This window comes from Rana temporaria, chromosome 4 (genome assembly GCF_905171775.1).
Source record: "Rana temporaria chromosome 4, aRanTem1.1, whole genome shotgun sequence".
NCBI lineage: Eukaryota > Metazoa > Chordata > Amphibia > Anura > Ranidae > Rana > Rana temporaria.
The window spans coordinates 215018098-215037293 of record NC_053492.1 but is presented as its reverse complement, the minus strand read 5'-3'; the positions used below and the strand labels follow the sequence as shown (position 1 = coordinate 215037293).

General features: G+C 44.9%; 1 protein-coding gene across 2 annotated transcripts in view; it reads right to left on the bottom strand.

Moving 5' to 3' along the window:
* LOC120936982 (elongin-A-like) overlaps positions 1 to 19196 on the bottom strand; it is a 146667-nt gene that overhangs the window by 92910 nt on the left and 34561 nt on the right. For both annotated transcript variants that reach the window (XM_040349831.1, XM_040349832.1), the window contains exon 3: positions 1804 to 1916. In XM_040349831.1, the coding sequence (XP_040205765.1) occupies positions 1804 to 1916 (113 nt within the window). The remainder of the gene's footprint in view (positions 1 to 1803; positions 1917 to 19196) is intronic.

The window sequence follows — 19196 nt, the reverse complement described above, 5'->3', positions numbered from 1 at the left end:
CAAAGGGCTATCAAGTAAAGACACTGGGACTTATTCAGAGTGAAGCCTAGTCATGCTGATGGTGTGACAGTATTACTAAAGTTGGACAGTGAAGTAGTGTGCTGGAGGAAGTGTTCTGAGGAAAATGTCTGTCATGTTTAGGGTCAGCCATCTTGTTCTCCTGAGATGTGGGACGCAGTTACTTTTATTCTACAAAAGCACAATTTATCTTATGGGCATTCCATGTCCCTTTTCCCTAACCAAGTTCAATCCCCTAATAAAAAACAAAAACAAGCAAGAGAAAAGTGTCTAATGGATGTCTGACAGCAGGGTGAATAGTGTGGATGCTGTAACACATAGCAACCCCGCGGGGCCATCTCTACACAGTGAAGGCACACTATGAGTCAAGTCCATGACAATCGCCTGGATTTATCTTCGTTAATTACATCTGACAGATTTATAGAAGTCCTGGAAGACAGCTAGCACTGTAGTTTTAGGAGCCCGACACTGAACCTTCTGGTCTCCGCATCTTCAACACTAGAGAGTCACTGTAGTTGCTATGCACCCCCCACCTCCTGGCAAATGTGAAATACAAGGCTTCTGTACATAGACAGCAGAGGGGAGGGACGGGCATAGCGTGTGTGCTTTCTTTCCTCTCACAGCCTGGAGTGTATCCTTGGCAGAGCCATAAACTTGTCAGATGAAAATAAAAGACGTCCAGGGGGTGTCATGCACCTTCTTGGACTTGACTCATAGCGTGCCTGCGCTTTTTTTTCTTTTTACACCAAGGAACAGAATTCCTGGAATTCAGCTTTAAACTGACACTGTTAAAGCGATATTAAACCCGAAATGTAACATATTGCAGCTTACTGTTCATTGGGTGTGGTGGCAGGATTAGTTTCTGTACTTAGCCCCCCCCCCCCCGTTTTCACCTGCTGATCTGGCCAGTGATGCGCCTCCTGTATTAGAGTGCCCCACTCTGGATGAATGAGCACAGGGGGCACCTTTGGACAGCAGCATCGTCAGTCTGGGGGAAGGGGGATTGTTTGATGTACTAGCAGATTTAGATACACCAACAATAAGCCAAACCCCACCTAATACTTTATAAGCAGTTACAGCAAACAGTTTTTTTTTTTTGTTGGGGGAGGTTTTAAATACATAAAAGCTGTTCATTATAAGCACTCCTGCTAGTGTTTTCTAATGGGTTGCCTCATCTTAGAAATGGATACTTTCTGCTGGACAGTTTGTTCTTTTGAAAAACACTTACTGGTTGGATCACCAGATGAAAATAGAAGAAAGCCTAAGAAAATTAATGCAGCCATCCCATAGAAGAATTGGTAAGCTGCAAGTGGCAAAATCATGCTCAATCTTGACTTGCAGAGAAACGTGCTGCACTTTAGCAGATGCACAGGGGTGCCATAAATTTTAATAGCACCCCCACGCAATGGCAGCTGTAAAGCGATAGAGTGCACTAAACTGTATGGTACTGCAACACCATGCGATTCAGTGCAGTGTGATTTCTAATAAGAGTCGCAAATGTCTGAATGGAGCCCAAGGGTCCCTAAAAACATATCTATTGGTATTTCCATTTAGAAAATTGAGCAAAGAAGTTGTATGTAATACCCTCAGGATATCGACAGCAATATCCATAACACAAATACTCTTGTATTATGTATCTTCGAAGACAAGCAAGGCGAGACCAACAAGGTCTCAAAGCTAGGTTTTGAAGTACATTACCAGATGAAGCATAAACCAGTAGAAAGAACAGAAAATTCCCCTAAACCTAATAAAGTAAACACAAAACAGGCCAAACAAAATACTTACTTTTCAATAACCTCAGGAACCAACCTCTTCCACTGAAGAACAATAGATTTTGCAAAATCTCCTACTTCAGTATGTTTTCGGAAGCCATTTACGGTTTTGCCTACTCCGGTTTCCTTATGTAAATTGGATGAAAAAAAAAAAGAAAGTTGACCTGTGCAATTCAGATGAGGTTACAAGCATTAAAAAAGGGTATAAAAGCATACCTGGCAGATCCTGTGAAAGCTGGAAATCACTTTACACTACTGTAGTGATCTATGCCTACATGGTAACCTCAAAAGGTTTGTTCGCGAGGCACAGGCGCCATTCACAGAACGCTTTGCATTTTTTTTTTTTTTCAATTAATGCAGGGTATTCACTGATTAGGTAAGATAGTGGAAATTTCACCACTCTGCCTTTCCACCTCTTTCAATCAGAAAATGCTTTGCATTGATTGAGAAAGTGCAAGTTGCTCTATGAATGGTGGCCAAGCCAAGCATGGAACATGACGCCCCCCTGAAGACGTTGTACCTGACGAAACGTACGTCGGAGGCGGACCCGATCACGTGACGTGCCTCCCTGCCCGTACGAGCTGTCAGCTGGGACGCCAAGCCGTGCTACGGAGCTAGCACCGGACCAGACGACCCTGCCTCTTACCGCACCGCAAGGTAGCGGTGATACGCCTGCAGCCCCAGTGCCGGGTAGGCACTTTTAGAAGTAAGAGGCCATCTGGGCCATTTGTCTTTTGTTTTTTCTATTTTTTTATACAATAAATTTTAAAGCGATAATACACTATTGGCATCTCCATTGCCTTTTTTGTTTCATTTTATATCCTATCTGGAATCCCTGGCATTGAGGCTCATTATTGATTTCCTGTCCGATGTGCATGCAGGCACAATCCTGCATATGTCTAGCAGACTATTGTTTAACCATAATAGTCCACTAATTCTGGTAAGCACATTTGTTTGCTTCAACACCAATTAGAGGGTGATTAAGAAGACTGGATTTGTTGGTGACGGCTTTCCTTTTCCTTTTTGCACATAAAGAATATTCAAGAAAGAAGATTTGTGTTTTCATTTACATGTGATGCATTGATTGAACACTTATTGGGACTTTTTTTTACAGATTCTGAGGGGTCTTTTTTTGGACACAGAGACACTTTTGGAATTCAGTATTATATTTATATTTTATAATAGAGAGTTTTATTGTATTTAATTTCTCACCCAGCACGTTGGTTTACTATTCAGTAGTACTGAGTGGTTTAGCGCCCTCTACACATTTTTTCAAGCATGGACCATGTAAGCTTCCACAGGGATCAACCAGGTAGGACACATACATACTTACATAGGACCATGCATTATTCCATGAGGCTCAAAGGCCTATAAAAGGGTACCAACAGCATTTGCTAAACTGCTAGATTGAACAAAGAAAGATATGTTGTAAAACAATTGTTGACAATTTATAGTTGCAGATTGTGTGCTAGTTGTACATTATTTCAGTGGTTCTTGTCGCAGAATCAAAATTTCTGTTTTCTTTAAACATTCAGCCAGGGACATAATTCTTTATCAGCTCTCGTTCAGAGCATACAAAATTGTGATTAGAATCACTGGCTGAACAGTATTATCTGTACAACCTCACATGAAACCCAGCTAGTTACTTGTAAAAAATTAATCAGTCCAGTTGCTGTTCAGAGCAGGTGACATACTGAATGCTCCAACCTTTATAAAAAAGCAGCGAGTGTCCCATGTCATCCCTACTTCAGATTACGAGGACTCATTCACATGGGCGATCAGACCAGTCCATCCGGTCTGATTCACTGTCTGCTGTGTGTGAATCCAGCCCTGAGCTGCATGTAGGTGGAACCTACAGCTGGAGGACCAAGTCCAGGAGAAGTCACACAGTCTTGAATGATGCAATTTATCTTGCATATCGTCGTATTTAGGTTGGCAGTGATGAATAAATACAAAGGGCCGGATTCAAAGAGATTTGCGCATTATTTACAGAGGCACAGGGCAACGTTTTTGCCCTGCGCCCCCGCAAATTTCCTCTGCTCCCCTTGATTCACGGAGCAGAAGCTCCGTAAATTGCGCAGGCACGGCGGCAAAATGCCCAGCGCAAGAGCACGCAATGTAAATGATCCCGTAGGGGGCGGGAATCATTTAAATTAGGCGTGTTTCCGACATGCATTGCGGCAAATGACGTCGCAAGGACGTCATTTGCTTCAAAGTGAACGTGAATGGCGTCCAGCGCCATTCACCATTCACTTACGCAAAGTACGTAAAATTCAAATTTCGCGACGCGGGAACGACGGGTATACGTAGCAGGGGCAGCCTTGCGTGAAAACCGCCGTACGTAAATTGCGTACGCAGGGCTCGCGCAACGTTGTGAATCGGTGTTAGTATGCAATTTGCATACTATACACTGAGCACAACGTGAACACCACCTAGCGTCCACCGCAAGAATGCAGCCTAAGATATGCGGGCATAAGAGCCTTATGCCGCACAGATCTTAGGCTGCAGTCGGCGTAACGAGGTTCCTGAATCAGGAGCACTCATTACGCCGGGGCAAGTAAGCAATTGTGCTGTGTAAACTATGGTAACACAGGCGCAATTGCTTCTTGAATCCGGCCCAAAGTTTCTATAGGCACAGTTATATGGGCAATAGAACAGTTGTACAGTTTCACAATATAGCGGTTAGTATTTTATTTATTTTTTTAAATACTTTTTATTGAGTTTGCATAAAAATAAAAACAAAAAGTTACATAATACAGCCTCTGGGCCTTCCCCCGGCTGAGGTAACAACCATTAAAACAATCCTATACATATATCCTATCTATATAACTACTATAACTTAACTGCTTGCCGACCAGCCGCAGTTTTACGGCGGCAGGTCGGCTCTGCTGGGCGAGAGCACGTAGATCTACGTCATCTCTCCCAGCAACCAATAGGGGTGCCCCCCGCTTGCTCCTGACTCCCTTGCGCGTGCCCGGAGGTCGCAATCACCGCCGGGCACCCGCGATCGCTCGTACAGTTAGAACACACCCAGGGAACATACTTAACCCCTTCCCCGCCCCTAGTGTTAACCCCTTCCCTGCCAGTGGCATTTTTATAGTAATCAATGCATTTTTATAGCACTGATCGCTATAAAAATGCCAATGGTCCCAAAAATTTGTCAAAATTGTCCGCCATAATGTCGCAGTACCGAAAAAAAAAAAAAAAAAAAAAAAAAAAAAAACGCTGATCGCCATTACTAGTAAAAAAAAAAAAAAAAAAAGCCAAAAAACTACCCCCTATTTTGTAAATGCTATAACTTTTGCGCAAACCAATCAATAAACACTTATTGCGATTTTTTTCTACGAAAAATATGTAGAAGAATACGTATCGGTCTAAACTGAGGACACACGGGGCTTAAATGGTTAAACTACTCGTGTCATTAAGATTGGGAGGACAGGGAGAGGATCATGTATTTCAGGTCACCACATCGGGAAGAGCTGCTGAGGTTGAGGATAGCGCATTTAGGAGAACCTTCAGATAATGGCAAAACTAGGTCTTCACCCTTACAAAACTTTTAGCTGAAATAGACAGTCAACGGGAACAATACCTATTGTGTTTCGTTTGTGATGTCCGATTCTACCCATACGCTCCATATTTTGTCAAACTTGGCTGGGCAGCATCTGGCGAGATAGGCCTATTTGTACAGTGGCACCGCTGAGTTGATCAGCGATTTCCATGTATTCAAAGAAGGTACCTCCGTTTGTTTCCATTTAATGAGTAGAGCCTTCCTAGCGTAAAACAATAAAAGTCCTAATAGCGATCTGGTTGCTCGGGTGGGCCAAGGAGCCCATCAGACCAAGCAAACAGATCAATACATTCAGGGAAACATGAATCAAAGTCAAGGTTTCAATGAAGGTCGTGACCTCCACCAAGAAGAGCTGGATTCTGGAACAGGACCACAACATATGGTTGAAGTCGGCATTTGCCATATAGCACTTCCAACAGTTGGAGGAGGAATTAAGGTAAATTTTGAATAATCTTTGGGGTGACAAATAGACTCTATGAAGCAGTTTAAAAATTGTATCAACCGATCTCTAACAGAGATGAGCTGTAAGAAAGGATATTCCCAGGCGTCCTCCCAGTCCTCTGAATCCAGATCCGGGATCTCGTCCTGCCACTTAGAGAGCAAGTCCTCCAGACCAAAGTGGACTGAAGGCAATAAAGCTTTGTAAATGGTAGAGGTGGGTTTGACCAGAGGAATAACCTTTAATGTGGATTCAAGGTTGGACCGGAGGAGAAGTTCCGGGGTGGGACCAAATTGGGCAGCGAAGGCATGGCGAATTTGAAGAAATCGAAAGAATTGACGATTAGTGAGCCCGAATTTCTCCTTGAAGGAATCAAAAGGGAGCCACCAATACAGATATGCTCCAGGTTTTTGATACCTCTAGTTGCCCAGAATCCAGGGTCTGGGATAGTCAGAAACTCTGGTAAATGTGGGTTGAGCCACAGGGGGGTGTCTGGAGATCTAGTGTGAGGGTCCCTTTGTAGTTTACAACAGTTGCCAAGCCCTGACCACCGCCTTCATGGAGGGTGCGAAAGGATAGGGGGCTCTCACACCCCTATACAAAGCATTACTCAGCGCCTCGTAGGAACCGAGGTGGGCAGCCTTAAGGACTACAGCAGCATTGGTTACATCTGAGACTAGTCAGTTATGGGCGAGTGACAGTAGTGCAGCAAAGAAATATTTCTGAAAATTCGTACAGGCTAGGCCACCCTCTGTCCAGGGCCTTTGGAGTATAGACTTGTTTATTCTAGGGGGATGAGAGTTCCACAGAAAAGGAGTTATAATGGAGTCAAAGAAGGCTTTGGGGATACAAATTGGGGAGTGCCTCAGAGCATATAGAAAAACTGGGAGGAATTTCATTTTAAGTAAATTTATCCTGCCAATGAGGGATAATGGCAGGTTATTCCAAGCCTGAAGTTTTAGTTTGAGTTGGGTTAGTAAGGGATAGAGATTTAGCTTATTAAAGTCAGAGAATCTAGGGGTAGTGGTAATGCCCAGATAACGGATAGAGGAGGTCCAGGTTAGTGAGGCAGAGGGGTCTGCATGAAGTTTTGCATGAGAGAGTCAATGGGTAGTGCTTTGGATTTTTCCCAATTGACTCTGAGCCCAGATAGTCCAGAGAATTCAGAAATGAGATCCAGAGCTGCACTGAGGGAGGATCCTGGGTCATTGAGAAAAAGCATGAGGTCATCCGCATATGAGCGAGTTTTTCAGTGATGGTGCCTACTTTAATGCCCCTCACAGAATTTGAGTTTCTGAGGGCCGTAACTAGGGGTTCCATGACCAGAGCAAACAAGAATGGGGAGAGGGGACACCCATGCCTAGTACCTCTCTCCACTGGGAAGGGGTCAGACAGCAGGCCCCCTAGTTTGATCTGTGCCGTTGGTGATTTGTACAGTATATCCATCCATTTGCAAAAAGAGGGACCGAAACCAAAGGTCTGCAGGACCAATTTCATATATTGCCATATTACCATATCGAAGGCTTTTTCAATATCTAGTGCTACCATTACCCGGGTTTGGGAATGAGAGTTTGGGAGCTGCAAATGAGTGAGAACTCTTCTTAGGTTGGGGTCAGTAGATTTTCCTGGCATGAACCCGGTCTGATCAGTGTCGACCAGATCCGGTAGAACTCTGACCAACTTAGAGGTGAGGACCTTGGCCAGAATCTTTAGATCGTGTTTTGGGTCTTTGCCCGGTTTAGGGATGAGAATAATGTGGGCTCTGTACATAGTGAGTGGTAAGGAGTTGACCTCTAAGCAGTGGGAAAAGAGTAGCTGGAGCCTGGGAGCTATAATCTTGGTGTATCTTTTGTACCAGTCACCCGGGAGACCATCTGGACCAGGGGTTTTGGAGGGAGGTAGCGAGGCGATGGCCAACTCTATCTCATGAGTTGTTATTGGGGCATCCAGAGCCTCGATCTCCAAAGAGGTAAGGCTGGGAAGATGTAATTTTTGTAGTTTTGATTCGAGAACCTCTGGAGCAGGGTAGTGGGGTTGGTGATATAGGTTATAGCAGTTATTACTTATACAGTATCACCAAGCTTGGTGATACTGTATTACCAGAGGACAGCTTCTGCTGGAGAGGTGGCGGTCTGTAGCATACCAAAATGGCACTAAAACGCTGCTCAGGGAGCCCAATCATGCTGGTCTGGAATATTGGACTGTTTCCATAGATCAGGTGATGTTTCTGTACTGACCCTACTCACCAGGAACCTCTCTGCAACCTGAATGTCCCAGGTACCTTCTTTTATATAGCGTTTACACCAAAATGGCTGCCAAAAGTTTTCCAGAATTTGCAGCGTCCAATACCACAGCCATTTTTATTATTACACAAAATACAAAAAAAAAAAAAAAAAAAAAAGTGTTGAGGGCCCTGCTTATAAGATCTTACAATCTAATAGGCTGGGCTAAGTGGTACAAAAAGGTTGATGAAGATGTGATAAGTGTCCCTGAAAAGAGGATTTGATTTTTTTTTTAGGAGACAGACAGATTGAGGTAGAGAAAAGAGTTGCAATAGTAAAGGCAAGAGATGACGAAGGAGTGAATGAGTAGCTTTGTGGTTTCATTAGATAAACATGAGCGAATTTTAGAGATGTAACAGAGCTGAAGCCTACAAGCTTTTGACGGCAATTGGTTTTGGGGCCAAAAGGACAGTTCAGAGTCTAGGATTACACATAATACCCTTGCATGAGGGGAGAGACTGAAGGAAGGAGTGAGGCAAGGTGTAGAGCGATAAATTTGAGTGTCGCTGGTGTAGAGATGCAGCAAGGAAAGGAAGTCGCACATCACAGCAAAACCCTGTAAGGAGGTGTATGACAGCCTCAGCCCGAGCTCCAACCAGACCATGCCCCAACATATTTCACGCTACCCCGGAGCATAAACATTATGCTCTGGGGTGAAGTACAATGTGTTGGGGAGGCGTTGTCTGTTTGGAGCTTGGGCTGAGGCCGTCATATTCCTTACAGGGTTTTGCTGTGATGTGCGACTTTTAGGACTTCCTTTTCTTACTGGATGTCTTTAGCTGGAAAAAGCTGTCGTTGCCAGGACTCCACCAGGTCCTCTTGTATGACAAACTGGTAGGAGCCTTGAGCGGCACCTGTAATCTTTGTTATCGGCGTAGATGGTTACCTCTGAAAAACTTACAGAGTACATGAGTGAACATTTCCCTGAATAGACTCCACTTCCTCTGTATGATGGCACAGTGGCCCCTACTGGATGAACTAATTTGGGCTCAAAAGGTTACGTATTAAGTATCAGGTGGTTCCCCATGTAAGTGGCTTTACCGATTTCGTTGGAGGTTTGGGCTGCTAACTTATTGGTATGATGGAGCTGTCACTTAAGTAGAAACATTACTTAAATGAGAAGGAAGGAGTGGCCGGTGTCAAAAATAATGCAACTGTTGGTGGAGGAATACATTACGTTTATTGAAAGAAAGAAAACATACATATCCAGTCAACATGTTTTGGGGGGAATTGCCTCCCCCTTTTTTATGGGGCTGCTGGTATATGCCAATAGAGATGGGTGGACTCTGCTGTAGTTCCAGAACCAAGAGGCAAAAGGAGCTTTTCTTCCACCAAGAGTTGCATTTTTCCCAGACACCAGACAACTTGCACCTGCCTACATTCAGGCAGCCCATAGAAGTGGATGCATGTGCAGCACCCAAATTTGAAATGGACAGAATGCATTCAGATCCTTGCACAAGCTTGTCAAATTTTATGGGCTGCCTACATGCATATACACTGCCTAAAATGTTTGTTCCCAAAGAAGTGTTTTTGCATGAATTCTGGTGACTAGAATAAATTAATATTCTAGCCAATAGAACGGGTTTACATGCATACACTTCTATACACCATACATGCATAAACATCCGTCACTGTATGCCAAAACTAGCATTTTTAAGCTAGATTTTTCTGCCAGCTCTTAGCAAAAAAAAAAAAGCAGATTATATGGGAGTTTAAAAAAATAAAATACAAGCATGTGGATGAGACCTTAGACAACACTGTGCAATGCAGTAGAGCTTAAAAAACTGCACTTTGGGCGTGGCCTGGACGTCGATGGCGCTGGACGTGTTCTGAGGGAGCTCTGCCTGTCCTAAACGAATCGATAGAATCCTGATTCGGTAACGGATGGCTATGTGCCCCAAAACTTAGAATCCGGTACCCGGGACTCTCCATAGGCCGCATCGTTCCTTTTTGGGAGGTCCGGATGATTTGCCAGCTCTCTGGTACATGAAGAGGCCTGATCCCTCATAGGATCACAGCGGCCATTTTGAGGCCTACAAAGCCTCGGACATCACCGCGCTCGATTTCGGACGGATCGGCGGAACGGTATTAAAAAAAAAAAAAAAAAAAAAAAAAAACACACCCCCATCCACGTTATACCGGGCTGCCTGACTCATAGAGCGGGCGCCACTGGGAGAATACCCGTTCTTCAGCGGAGGAGCTACCCGCTATAGTGACGGACACCGAGGCCTTTTACCTCACGGGTGCACAATCGCCATAATGTGGCCTAAGTAGACACGGTCGGGTGGGACAGGGATTGCTGACGATCCGATCGCAGTGACACTCTTACCTGATGCCCTCCACTCTGCGGGTGATATCTGGATCACACACCCCACCTGGAAACTGGAGGAAGAACTCGTTTACATTGTAGGAGGCCCTATGACGCAGATGATATTACTGCTGCTGAGGTGACGTTGCCATCTTGTGGCCTACCAGTATACTGACACAGGACACTCAAAGTGAGGTAGATATTACAGTAATTGAAAATTTTCCCCCACTAAATCTGCCTATAAAAGACTAGCCTTCAGAATAAGGTAACCCTGAGCCATATATAGGCCGGTAGGTCATTAATATACTATCTACAACACCGTGGATGTGGGAGACTAATATTCAAACACATTGTTCTAAGGCTAGCAGAGACCTTGATTTTTACCAGATAAGTAGGAGATCCACTGACATACAACGGAATTCTACAAGGATTCATACTAATAATATTAACAGAGGCATAGGTATACACAGTGATCCTTACACCCTGTGTGGTGTCAAATTATCGCCTCAGATCTGGATGAAATACCTTGGAAAACATTTATCTCTTCTATAATCTGAGGATTATCCTATGATTATCCCTGCTATGGGAATTTACTGAGGTGTTTCAACGCACCGTCTGATGTTAGTCGACATGAGCTGCAATCCTATACGCTAACATGAAACCTGCATGATATGTAATTTGAGGCGTTTTTATGATGCTGGTCTTTTTACAATACTTACTATAAAGGCTCAAAACTGGGTTTGGACTGATCACATAATTAACGCCCATTGACTGATGATCGTTATAGGTCTACTACACCTATAGGAGCTGATATTGGAGTGAACTGTTGATTCTAAATCATAGAGCGACTTTACTCATACTGATACGGATTCTTTACAGCGCTTCTTATATATGAAGGGGAAACAGGTTAAAAAAAAAAATAAGAACTCGATTATCAAAGAGTGTCTCCTTGATATGAACACCCCTCCTATTACAGGCCCTCAGGTGTCTATGGTGGAACCTCAGTTAACTGAACAGTTCTCGTCTCATGTGCCGCCCTCCTCATCATCTCCTTCATTAGGTTCATCTACAACTACAGCCTTATTTTCATCTGTAGTACGGGAGGGCATAATACCTGCAATGGCGGAACACGGGATTTCTGTGGTGCCTCCCTCACATGACCCTGTACAAGTGACTGCTAATACTGAAAATGCCCCAGAAGTTTCTTTCAATGTTGCTGATCTCTATAACAGGATCTCTGAAATGATGGAAAGGGGTCTAGCTCTTACGGCTGAGAAAATTACTAAAGATATTAGGGCAGACTTCCAATGTCTTGGCAACAGGATTGACTCGGTGGAACATAAATTGGACACTAACGTTTCGAAAACTGAACAACATGATGACCATATCCACTTCCTACAGGAACAACTGGAGGCCGCTCAGGCTAAAATTGATGATTTGGAAAACAGGTCAAGAAGAGAAAACTTCAGGGTTAGGGGTCTACCTGAGTCCATTATGGACGTTCATTCAGCAATACGAGACATTATGAAAATCCTCCTTCCATCTATGCCTGATATAAAATTAGAAATTGATAGGGCTCATAGATCATTAGGTCCACTAAGAAGAGATGGCTTACCCAGGGATGTGGTGGTCAAGCCTCATTATTTCTCTACCAAGGAGGACATTATGAAACGGTCCAGACAACAGGAGAATCTTCAATACCAAGGTAATACCATACAAATATTCTCCGACATTTCTCCATATACCATTCAGAGAAGAAGAGCAATGAAACCGTTATTGTCTGCCCTTATTAACAAAAACATCAAATATAAATGGGCTTTCCCCTTCGCCTTAAAATTCAATTATAATGGTAGAAACCATGTGATCCATAGTTTCCAAGAGGGTAAAAGACTTCTGTTTGATCTGAAAATTATTTCTCTTGAACCTGCCATGGACACTACTCCACCTCCAGTTCAATCTACCAAGAGAAACACTCCTACTAGTCCGACTCAGAATCCATGGAACAAGGTCAAATACAGGAAACTTGGAGGTGACCAAGTCCCCTGAATGTTGAATAGACTTACCCAGGACGTTTCTCTTATTCTTTGATTCAGATGAATTTTTTCACGGATGCTTTTTGAGGGGAGGGAGGAAAAAAGGGAGGGGAGGAAAAAAAAAGGAAAAAGAAGAGATTTCGGGTTTGAATACCTGGTTGAATACAGTTTTTCTTTGGATTTTTCTCCTCTTTTTTTTTTCCTGGTCATCCTCTGATTCAAAATGCCTTTTTTCTTGAAAATTGTTTTTAGATGTAATCTTTTAATTTGTCGACAACTGACGACGGTGAGGTATTAAACCTCAACTTATCTCTTGTGTCGACACTTTGTCGACACAATGGGTAAGAATATAGTCCTTTTATGGGACTATGCAAAAATTTCTTGTTTGAATGAGGGAAGGAGAATCAATCTCTTCCCTCATTCTTGGTTACGAATTGAACTTGCACGATCTAATAGTTTGTTGTGCACTATGTTTTTTTATTTTTCTTTTTTTGTCTCTTCTTTATATTTCTTTTTCTTTCTTCCTCATATTCTCCTCTTCTCTTCAGTCTGCCTGCCGATGCTCATATTTACGGAACTACTGGTAATATCTATATGGTCCTGCCTGTCCGTCGATGATGATGAGACTTATGGCTGGATCGAATGATGTATCTAAACCCCTTAGTGTTGTTACTCACAACACTCAGGGGTTGAATTCTCCTACTAAGAGGCGCACAGCCTTTCAAGTATACAAGTCTCTCCGTGTAGATGTGGTTTTCCTTCAAGAAACCCACTTTCCTAAACGATATAACCCCTCCTTTTTGCATGCCCACTTTCCGTTATTTTATCTTGCTAAAGCAGAAAACAAAACTAAAAGGTGTGGCCATACTGTTTTCTAGGTATTGTAATTTTAACCTGATTAAAGAATTTGGAGATCCGGAAGGTAGGTTTCTTTTGATACAGGGTACCATTGATGGAAGACTGTACACATTTATTTCTTATTATGCTCCTAATAGAGGTCAGAAAAAGTTTTTTTCACAGATGCTTGATACCCTTCGTCCATATATGGAGGGGATCGTTCTTATGGGTGGGGACTCTAACCTAGCTTTCGATGCAGGATTGGATAAATCCAAACCTTCTATTAATGGAATCATCAGACCAACTAAAATTAGTTTGCAAGTAGCACGCATTCTACATCAGGCTAGATTGACTGACATCTGGAGGGAGTTGAACCCCAAAACTAAAGATTATACTCACTATTCTAACCCTCACCATTCATATTCTCGTATAGATCATATATTAATCTCTAACCATCACATCCCAGCTGCCATTGAGTCTCATATAGTTGATGTTCCATGGTCAGATCACTCGATGGTTCATTTGTCACTGAGGAGAGAGGACACTTCTCCTAAAATATCTCACTGGACACTTAATAGGTCTATTTTGAAGGATCCTATCTTAATGAAGGATATTGAGCGATCTCTTTTAGAATATTTTGAGCATAATGATACAGATGATGTATCCCCTGAAACTTTGTGGGCTGCTCACAAGGCATTTATCAGGGGCAAAATAATACAAGTGGCTGCTAACCTCAAGAAACAAAGGAAGGGGCGTGGCTTGCGCGTGCATGTGAATGGACGCTTGAGCAGTGAGCTCCGCCATCCAGACCGGACAATAAGCGACCAATCGGGCGAATCCACCGCTGCTACCGGCACCGCTGACACGGATCCGTACAATCCGAGCCCCGCCACCACGATGACCCGCAAGCGGTCGCAGGAACGCGGCCCACGGAGGCTAGAATCCTTCTCCTTCCAGCCCCGTCGGAAGACCCAAGATGGCGCCGACGGAGGCTCTGCGCGGCAGATGCTGGCCTACACAGACCTCCCCGCAGCACATCCACAAGAGCTGGGCCTCGTGCAGCAACACCAATTCCCTCCGGACTCCTCACCTGCCACACCGGGAACACAGAGTCCAGCTAAATCGAAAATGAGGATGGATCACTCCTCACAGGCCTCAGTCACAGTGAGTACAGGCCTACACAATGACACAGCCATATCCTCTCTGCAGTCCTCCATAGCTCAGTTCCCAACTACGGGCCAACCGGTGCTAGACACCACAATGAAGGACATGCTCATGACCCTACAGTCCTCCCTAATGTCCAATCTATCATCACTGATTAATACATTCTCCCTAGAAATGAAGCATATGGATAACAGAGTACAGTTCATAGAACACAAAATGGCGGATTGCACTGAAACGGTCAATGAACTAGTAGATGCATATGCTGAGCAAAAAGATGACAACCTGTGGATTAAAGCAAAGCTCGCGGACCTTGAGGACCGTTCTAGACGTAATAATCTTAAAATGCGCGGGGTCCCTGAGTCCGTCCAGCCCAAGGAGCTGCACTCATACGCCAGCACCCTGTTTTCTAGTATGCTCCCGGAGCTCACACCTATTGAACTCACTATTGACCGTATCCACAGGCTCCCTAAGCCCCGCCATCTTGAGGCAGATATCCCCCGGGACGTTCTCCTCAGGGTCCATTTTTTCCAAGCCAAGGAACAAATCCTGATGAAGGCGAGAGAGCTCTCCCCCCTCCCGGCCCCATATTCGGACGTCCAGCTATATGCAGATCTGTCCCAGTACACGCTCCAGTTGAGGAGGCAACTTAAAACCATCACGAAGGCCCTGCATAACCACAAGCTCATCTACAAATGGCGTCACCCGGCGACTATTCTGGTCACTCATAACGGCATACCCCATGCCATCTCTACCATGGAAGGAGGAATGAAACTCGTGGGGAATCCTGCCTGAACCCCCTAGCAATGCACCAGGGCATACCCGGGTCCCCAACCCGTTCACCTTTGGAATGGACAACGGGAAATCCACTAGGAACAACCCGAACCAGCAACACTGAGCAACACTCCGGTCCGGTCTGGACATGCGATTCTCCATCTGCTCACTGAACTTTCCCCTGCCTTAGTCAGCTGCTCGATAAGAGCTGTTTGCTGCTGACCTCACTATTGAGCCCTTCTGAAGGGCGCACGTTACTTTTTTCTTTTCTATAGACTTATCTGCATTTTTGTTTTTCTCGTTTAATACAGATAACTGTTATTTTCTTTTTTTTTCGGTACAGTCAACAACGCACAGCAAAGTCACTACTGAAGCTGGTGACCGTTGCTGCCAGCACCAGAAGCACAGACTGCTTTGTTTATATAACTGTGGGTATTCACCTCTGCCTTTATCTCCTAACCTCTAGCACTTTGTCACTGCCCTACAAACCGACCAGCTCGAACTCCACCCTCTCCGTCCTTACCGCCCACTTTTTCGGATCTGAACTGAACCCATCGGCAACTGTAAGTACTTTCCGTTTTTACACATTCTCTCACCACGCAACATGGGGGTCAAGATTCTCTCCCTGAACGCCAAGGGCCTGAATCACCCTGTGAAAAGGGCATCCTTATGGAAATCAGCATTGGCCCACAATTGTGACATTCTATGTGTCCAGGAGACCCATTTCGCCCTGAATTCATCCCCTAAATGCACCCATAAGCAATTCCCACACATATTCCACGCCCGCTTCTCCAAGAAGCAGCGGGGTGTGATGATCGCCATCAGAGACTCTGTCCAGTTCCACTTGAAGAATTGTACCACAGACCCAGAAGGGAGATACATTTTTTTGAACTGTGAGATCAACAAGGTGCCATACACCTTAACGTCCCTATATGTCCCGAATCAGGGTCAAATGACCTATCTCAGAAAAACGTGGAAAGATATCCGTAAATTTCAAACAGGACACCTACTTGTCTGCGGGGACTTTAATAAGGTCCCGAACAATGCACTGGACTCCACAGCTGGACCCCAGAGGCGTGCCTCAACTCTGGACACTTTCATTTCTTCCCATGATATGTATGATGTGTGGAGGTGTTGTCATGCGAGCGAAAGGGATTTTACATTCTTGTCGCCCCGTCACAACACCTACTCGCGAATTGATTTGTTTTTAGCTGATCGCTGGTTGTTACAGAGAATCTCCAGCTCTGACATCCACACCACCACCTGGTCAGACCATGCCCCAATTAGCCTCACAATTTCTGACAATCCCTCTCATTCCCAAACCTACATTTGGAGAGCCAACAATTACCTCCTCAACACCCCGCGCTACTCCGATCCCATTAAAAGCAGCTTGGAAGAATACTTCTCCATCAACCAATCCTCTGTATCTGACCCGCTGGTGGTGTGGAATGCCCACAAAGCTGTAGTAAGGGGGGTTTTCCTCCAAATGGGCGCTAGGGCGAAAAAACACAGAACCCACATGATAGATGACATTACCAAGACTCTGACCGCTGCAGAGAACCTTAACAAGACCAGCCCCTCCACGTCCCTAATGTCCAAAATATTTACCTTGCGACATGACCTGCGAGCCATACTTCTCGAGAAGCATGAAAAAGCATATAAAGTGCTCAGAGCCACCTCATACTCCACGGGAAACAAGGCGAGTAAAGCCATGTCCCTCAGAGTCAAAGGACATAGGACCAAAACAAAAATCCCTTACTTACTCCACCCCCATTCCAATGAAAAGCTCCTTAAACCCCAATCCATAGCAAATGCCTTTAGCACGTACTACGAGGACCTGTACAACCTCAAGAACGACCCCTCCACAACCCAACCCTCTCCCGCCACGATACAATCATTCCTAGATAGCGTCAACCTCCCATCTGTCACACCCACACAACTTGCCACACTCAATGACCCATTTACAACAGCAGAAATACTTAAAGCAATTAACAACCTCCCATCCTGCAAATCTCCAGGCCCGGATGGATTCACTGGGGAATACTACCGACAATTTCAACACATCTTGGCCCCAGCTATGCGACACACCTTTAATCTAGCAGCTAGTGCAGCCTCCTTCCCTGCTGAAATGCTCTCTGCCATGGTGGTAACTCTACCCAAACCAGGCAAGGACCCCAACTCCCCGAAAAACTTCCGCCCTATCTCCCTTTTAAATGTGGACCTAAAAATTTATGCCAAACTTATAGCCAATCGACTGGAAGACATTCTCCCTTCTCTTATCTCCCCAGACCAGTCCGGATTCACCAAAGGGCGCCAAGCCTCTGATGCCACACGTAGAATGATTGACATCATACACCACGCTGAGGTCTCCAGAACGCCTTCTCTGCTTCTATCTTTGGATGCAGAGAAGGCGTTCGATAGGGTCAACTGGGGGTACATATCAGCGGTCTTGACCAAATTTGGTTTCGTCGGCCACATCCATGATACCATTATGGCTCTGTACTCCAACCCCTCGGCCCGAGTATACTCGGCAGATACCCTCTCCACACCCTTCCAGATCTCGAACGGGACAAGACAGGGATGTCCCCTCTCACCCCTTATATTCAACCTAGCAATGGAACCACTCGCGGAAACTATAAGGTCTAACCCACACATCTCCGGTATACGTATAGCAAAAGAGGAACACAAAATCAGCTTATTCGCGGATGATGTGATTCTCATGGTCACCGACCCTGACCACTCCCTCCCCGAGATCCAGAGGACGCTTGCCTGGTTCAGTAATATATCTTACTACAAAGCGAACGAAGCGAAATCCTACATGCTCAACCTGGGCTTGGACGAAGCTACTAAAAATCGGATTACACTCAACTTTCCCTATACCTGGGCAAAACATAGCATATCCTATCTTGGGATCCAGCTCACTCCCTCTACTACGGCATTATTTGCCTCTATCTACCGATACGCTCTAAATTGCAAGCGGATCTCACCAGGCTGGCGTCCTTTGAGTTCTCGTGGCTGGGACGTCTAGCAGCATTTAAGATGTTCCACCTTCCCCAACTATTGTACCTCTTTCGGACGATCCCCATACCTATCCCTAATAAATACTTCACATCACTACAATCAATACTCTCCCATTACATATGGAAGGGTAAAAAAGCCAGATGCAGCCATAACAGGTTGGTAAAAAATCGCTCGGCAGGAGGGGTAGGTTACGTCAATTTTCGGGACTATTACATAGCCGCTATTCTGACGCAAACAAAAGAATGGCTCTTGCCCTGTCATCCCAGTACAATATGGGGCAGAATAGAAAAATCATTAGTCCCACACAATAACCTATCCGCATGGCTTTTCGCGACAATGATAGGGGCGAAAGCTCCCTCTCATGCATCCCCGACTATACTTGCAACCCTCAAGGTCTGGGCCCACTTTGCACAGATGCCCATAACTCATGACATACGGTCTACACTGCCTATCCCTGTAGAAACTTTGCAAATTCTAATGGTCTCCACACCCTACACCCGATGGAAAACGAAAGGGCTGACACACATCTCCGACCTGTTTAAGGGAGATACCCTTAAAACATTCCCAGAACTTCAAACACAATACCACCTTCCAGACTCTGACCTATTCCTATACCAACGCACCCGACACTGTCTTCTCTCACGAAACTCGTGGTCATGTGCACTCCCACAAAAAGCGTGGCTCTACTTTAGATCTCCCACGGCCCTGAAAAAAGGGATCTCGATGTTTTATAACATAATAGGCTCCAAAACTACATTTACCAGCTCCCCTGCAATAGCTAGATGGGAAAAGGACCTGGGACAGGAATTCACTGTAGACCAATGGGAAAAAGCCTGCCACTCCACGTACAAAGCCACATGCTGCTCCACCCTGTGGGAACTTGCGTTTAAAATAACATACCGCTGGTACCTAACCCCAGATAGAATATCCAGGTTCAGCGCCTCGCTCAACAATACATGTTGGAGGAACTGCGGCGCGAAAGG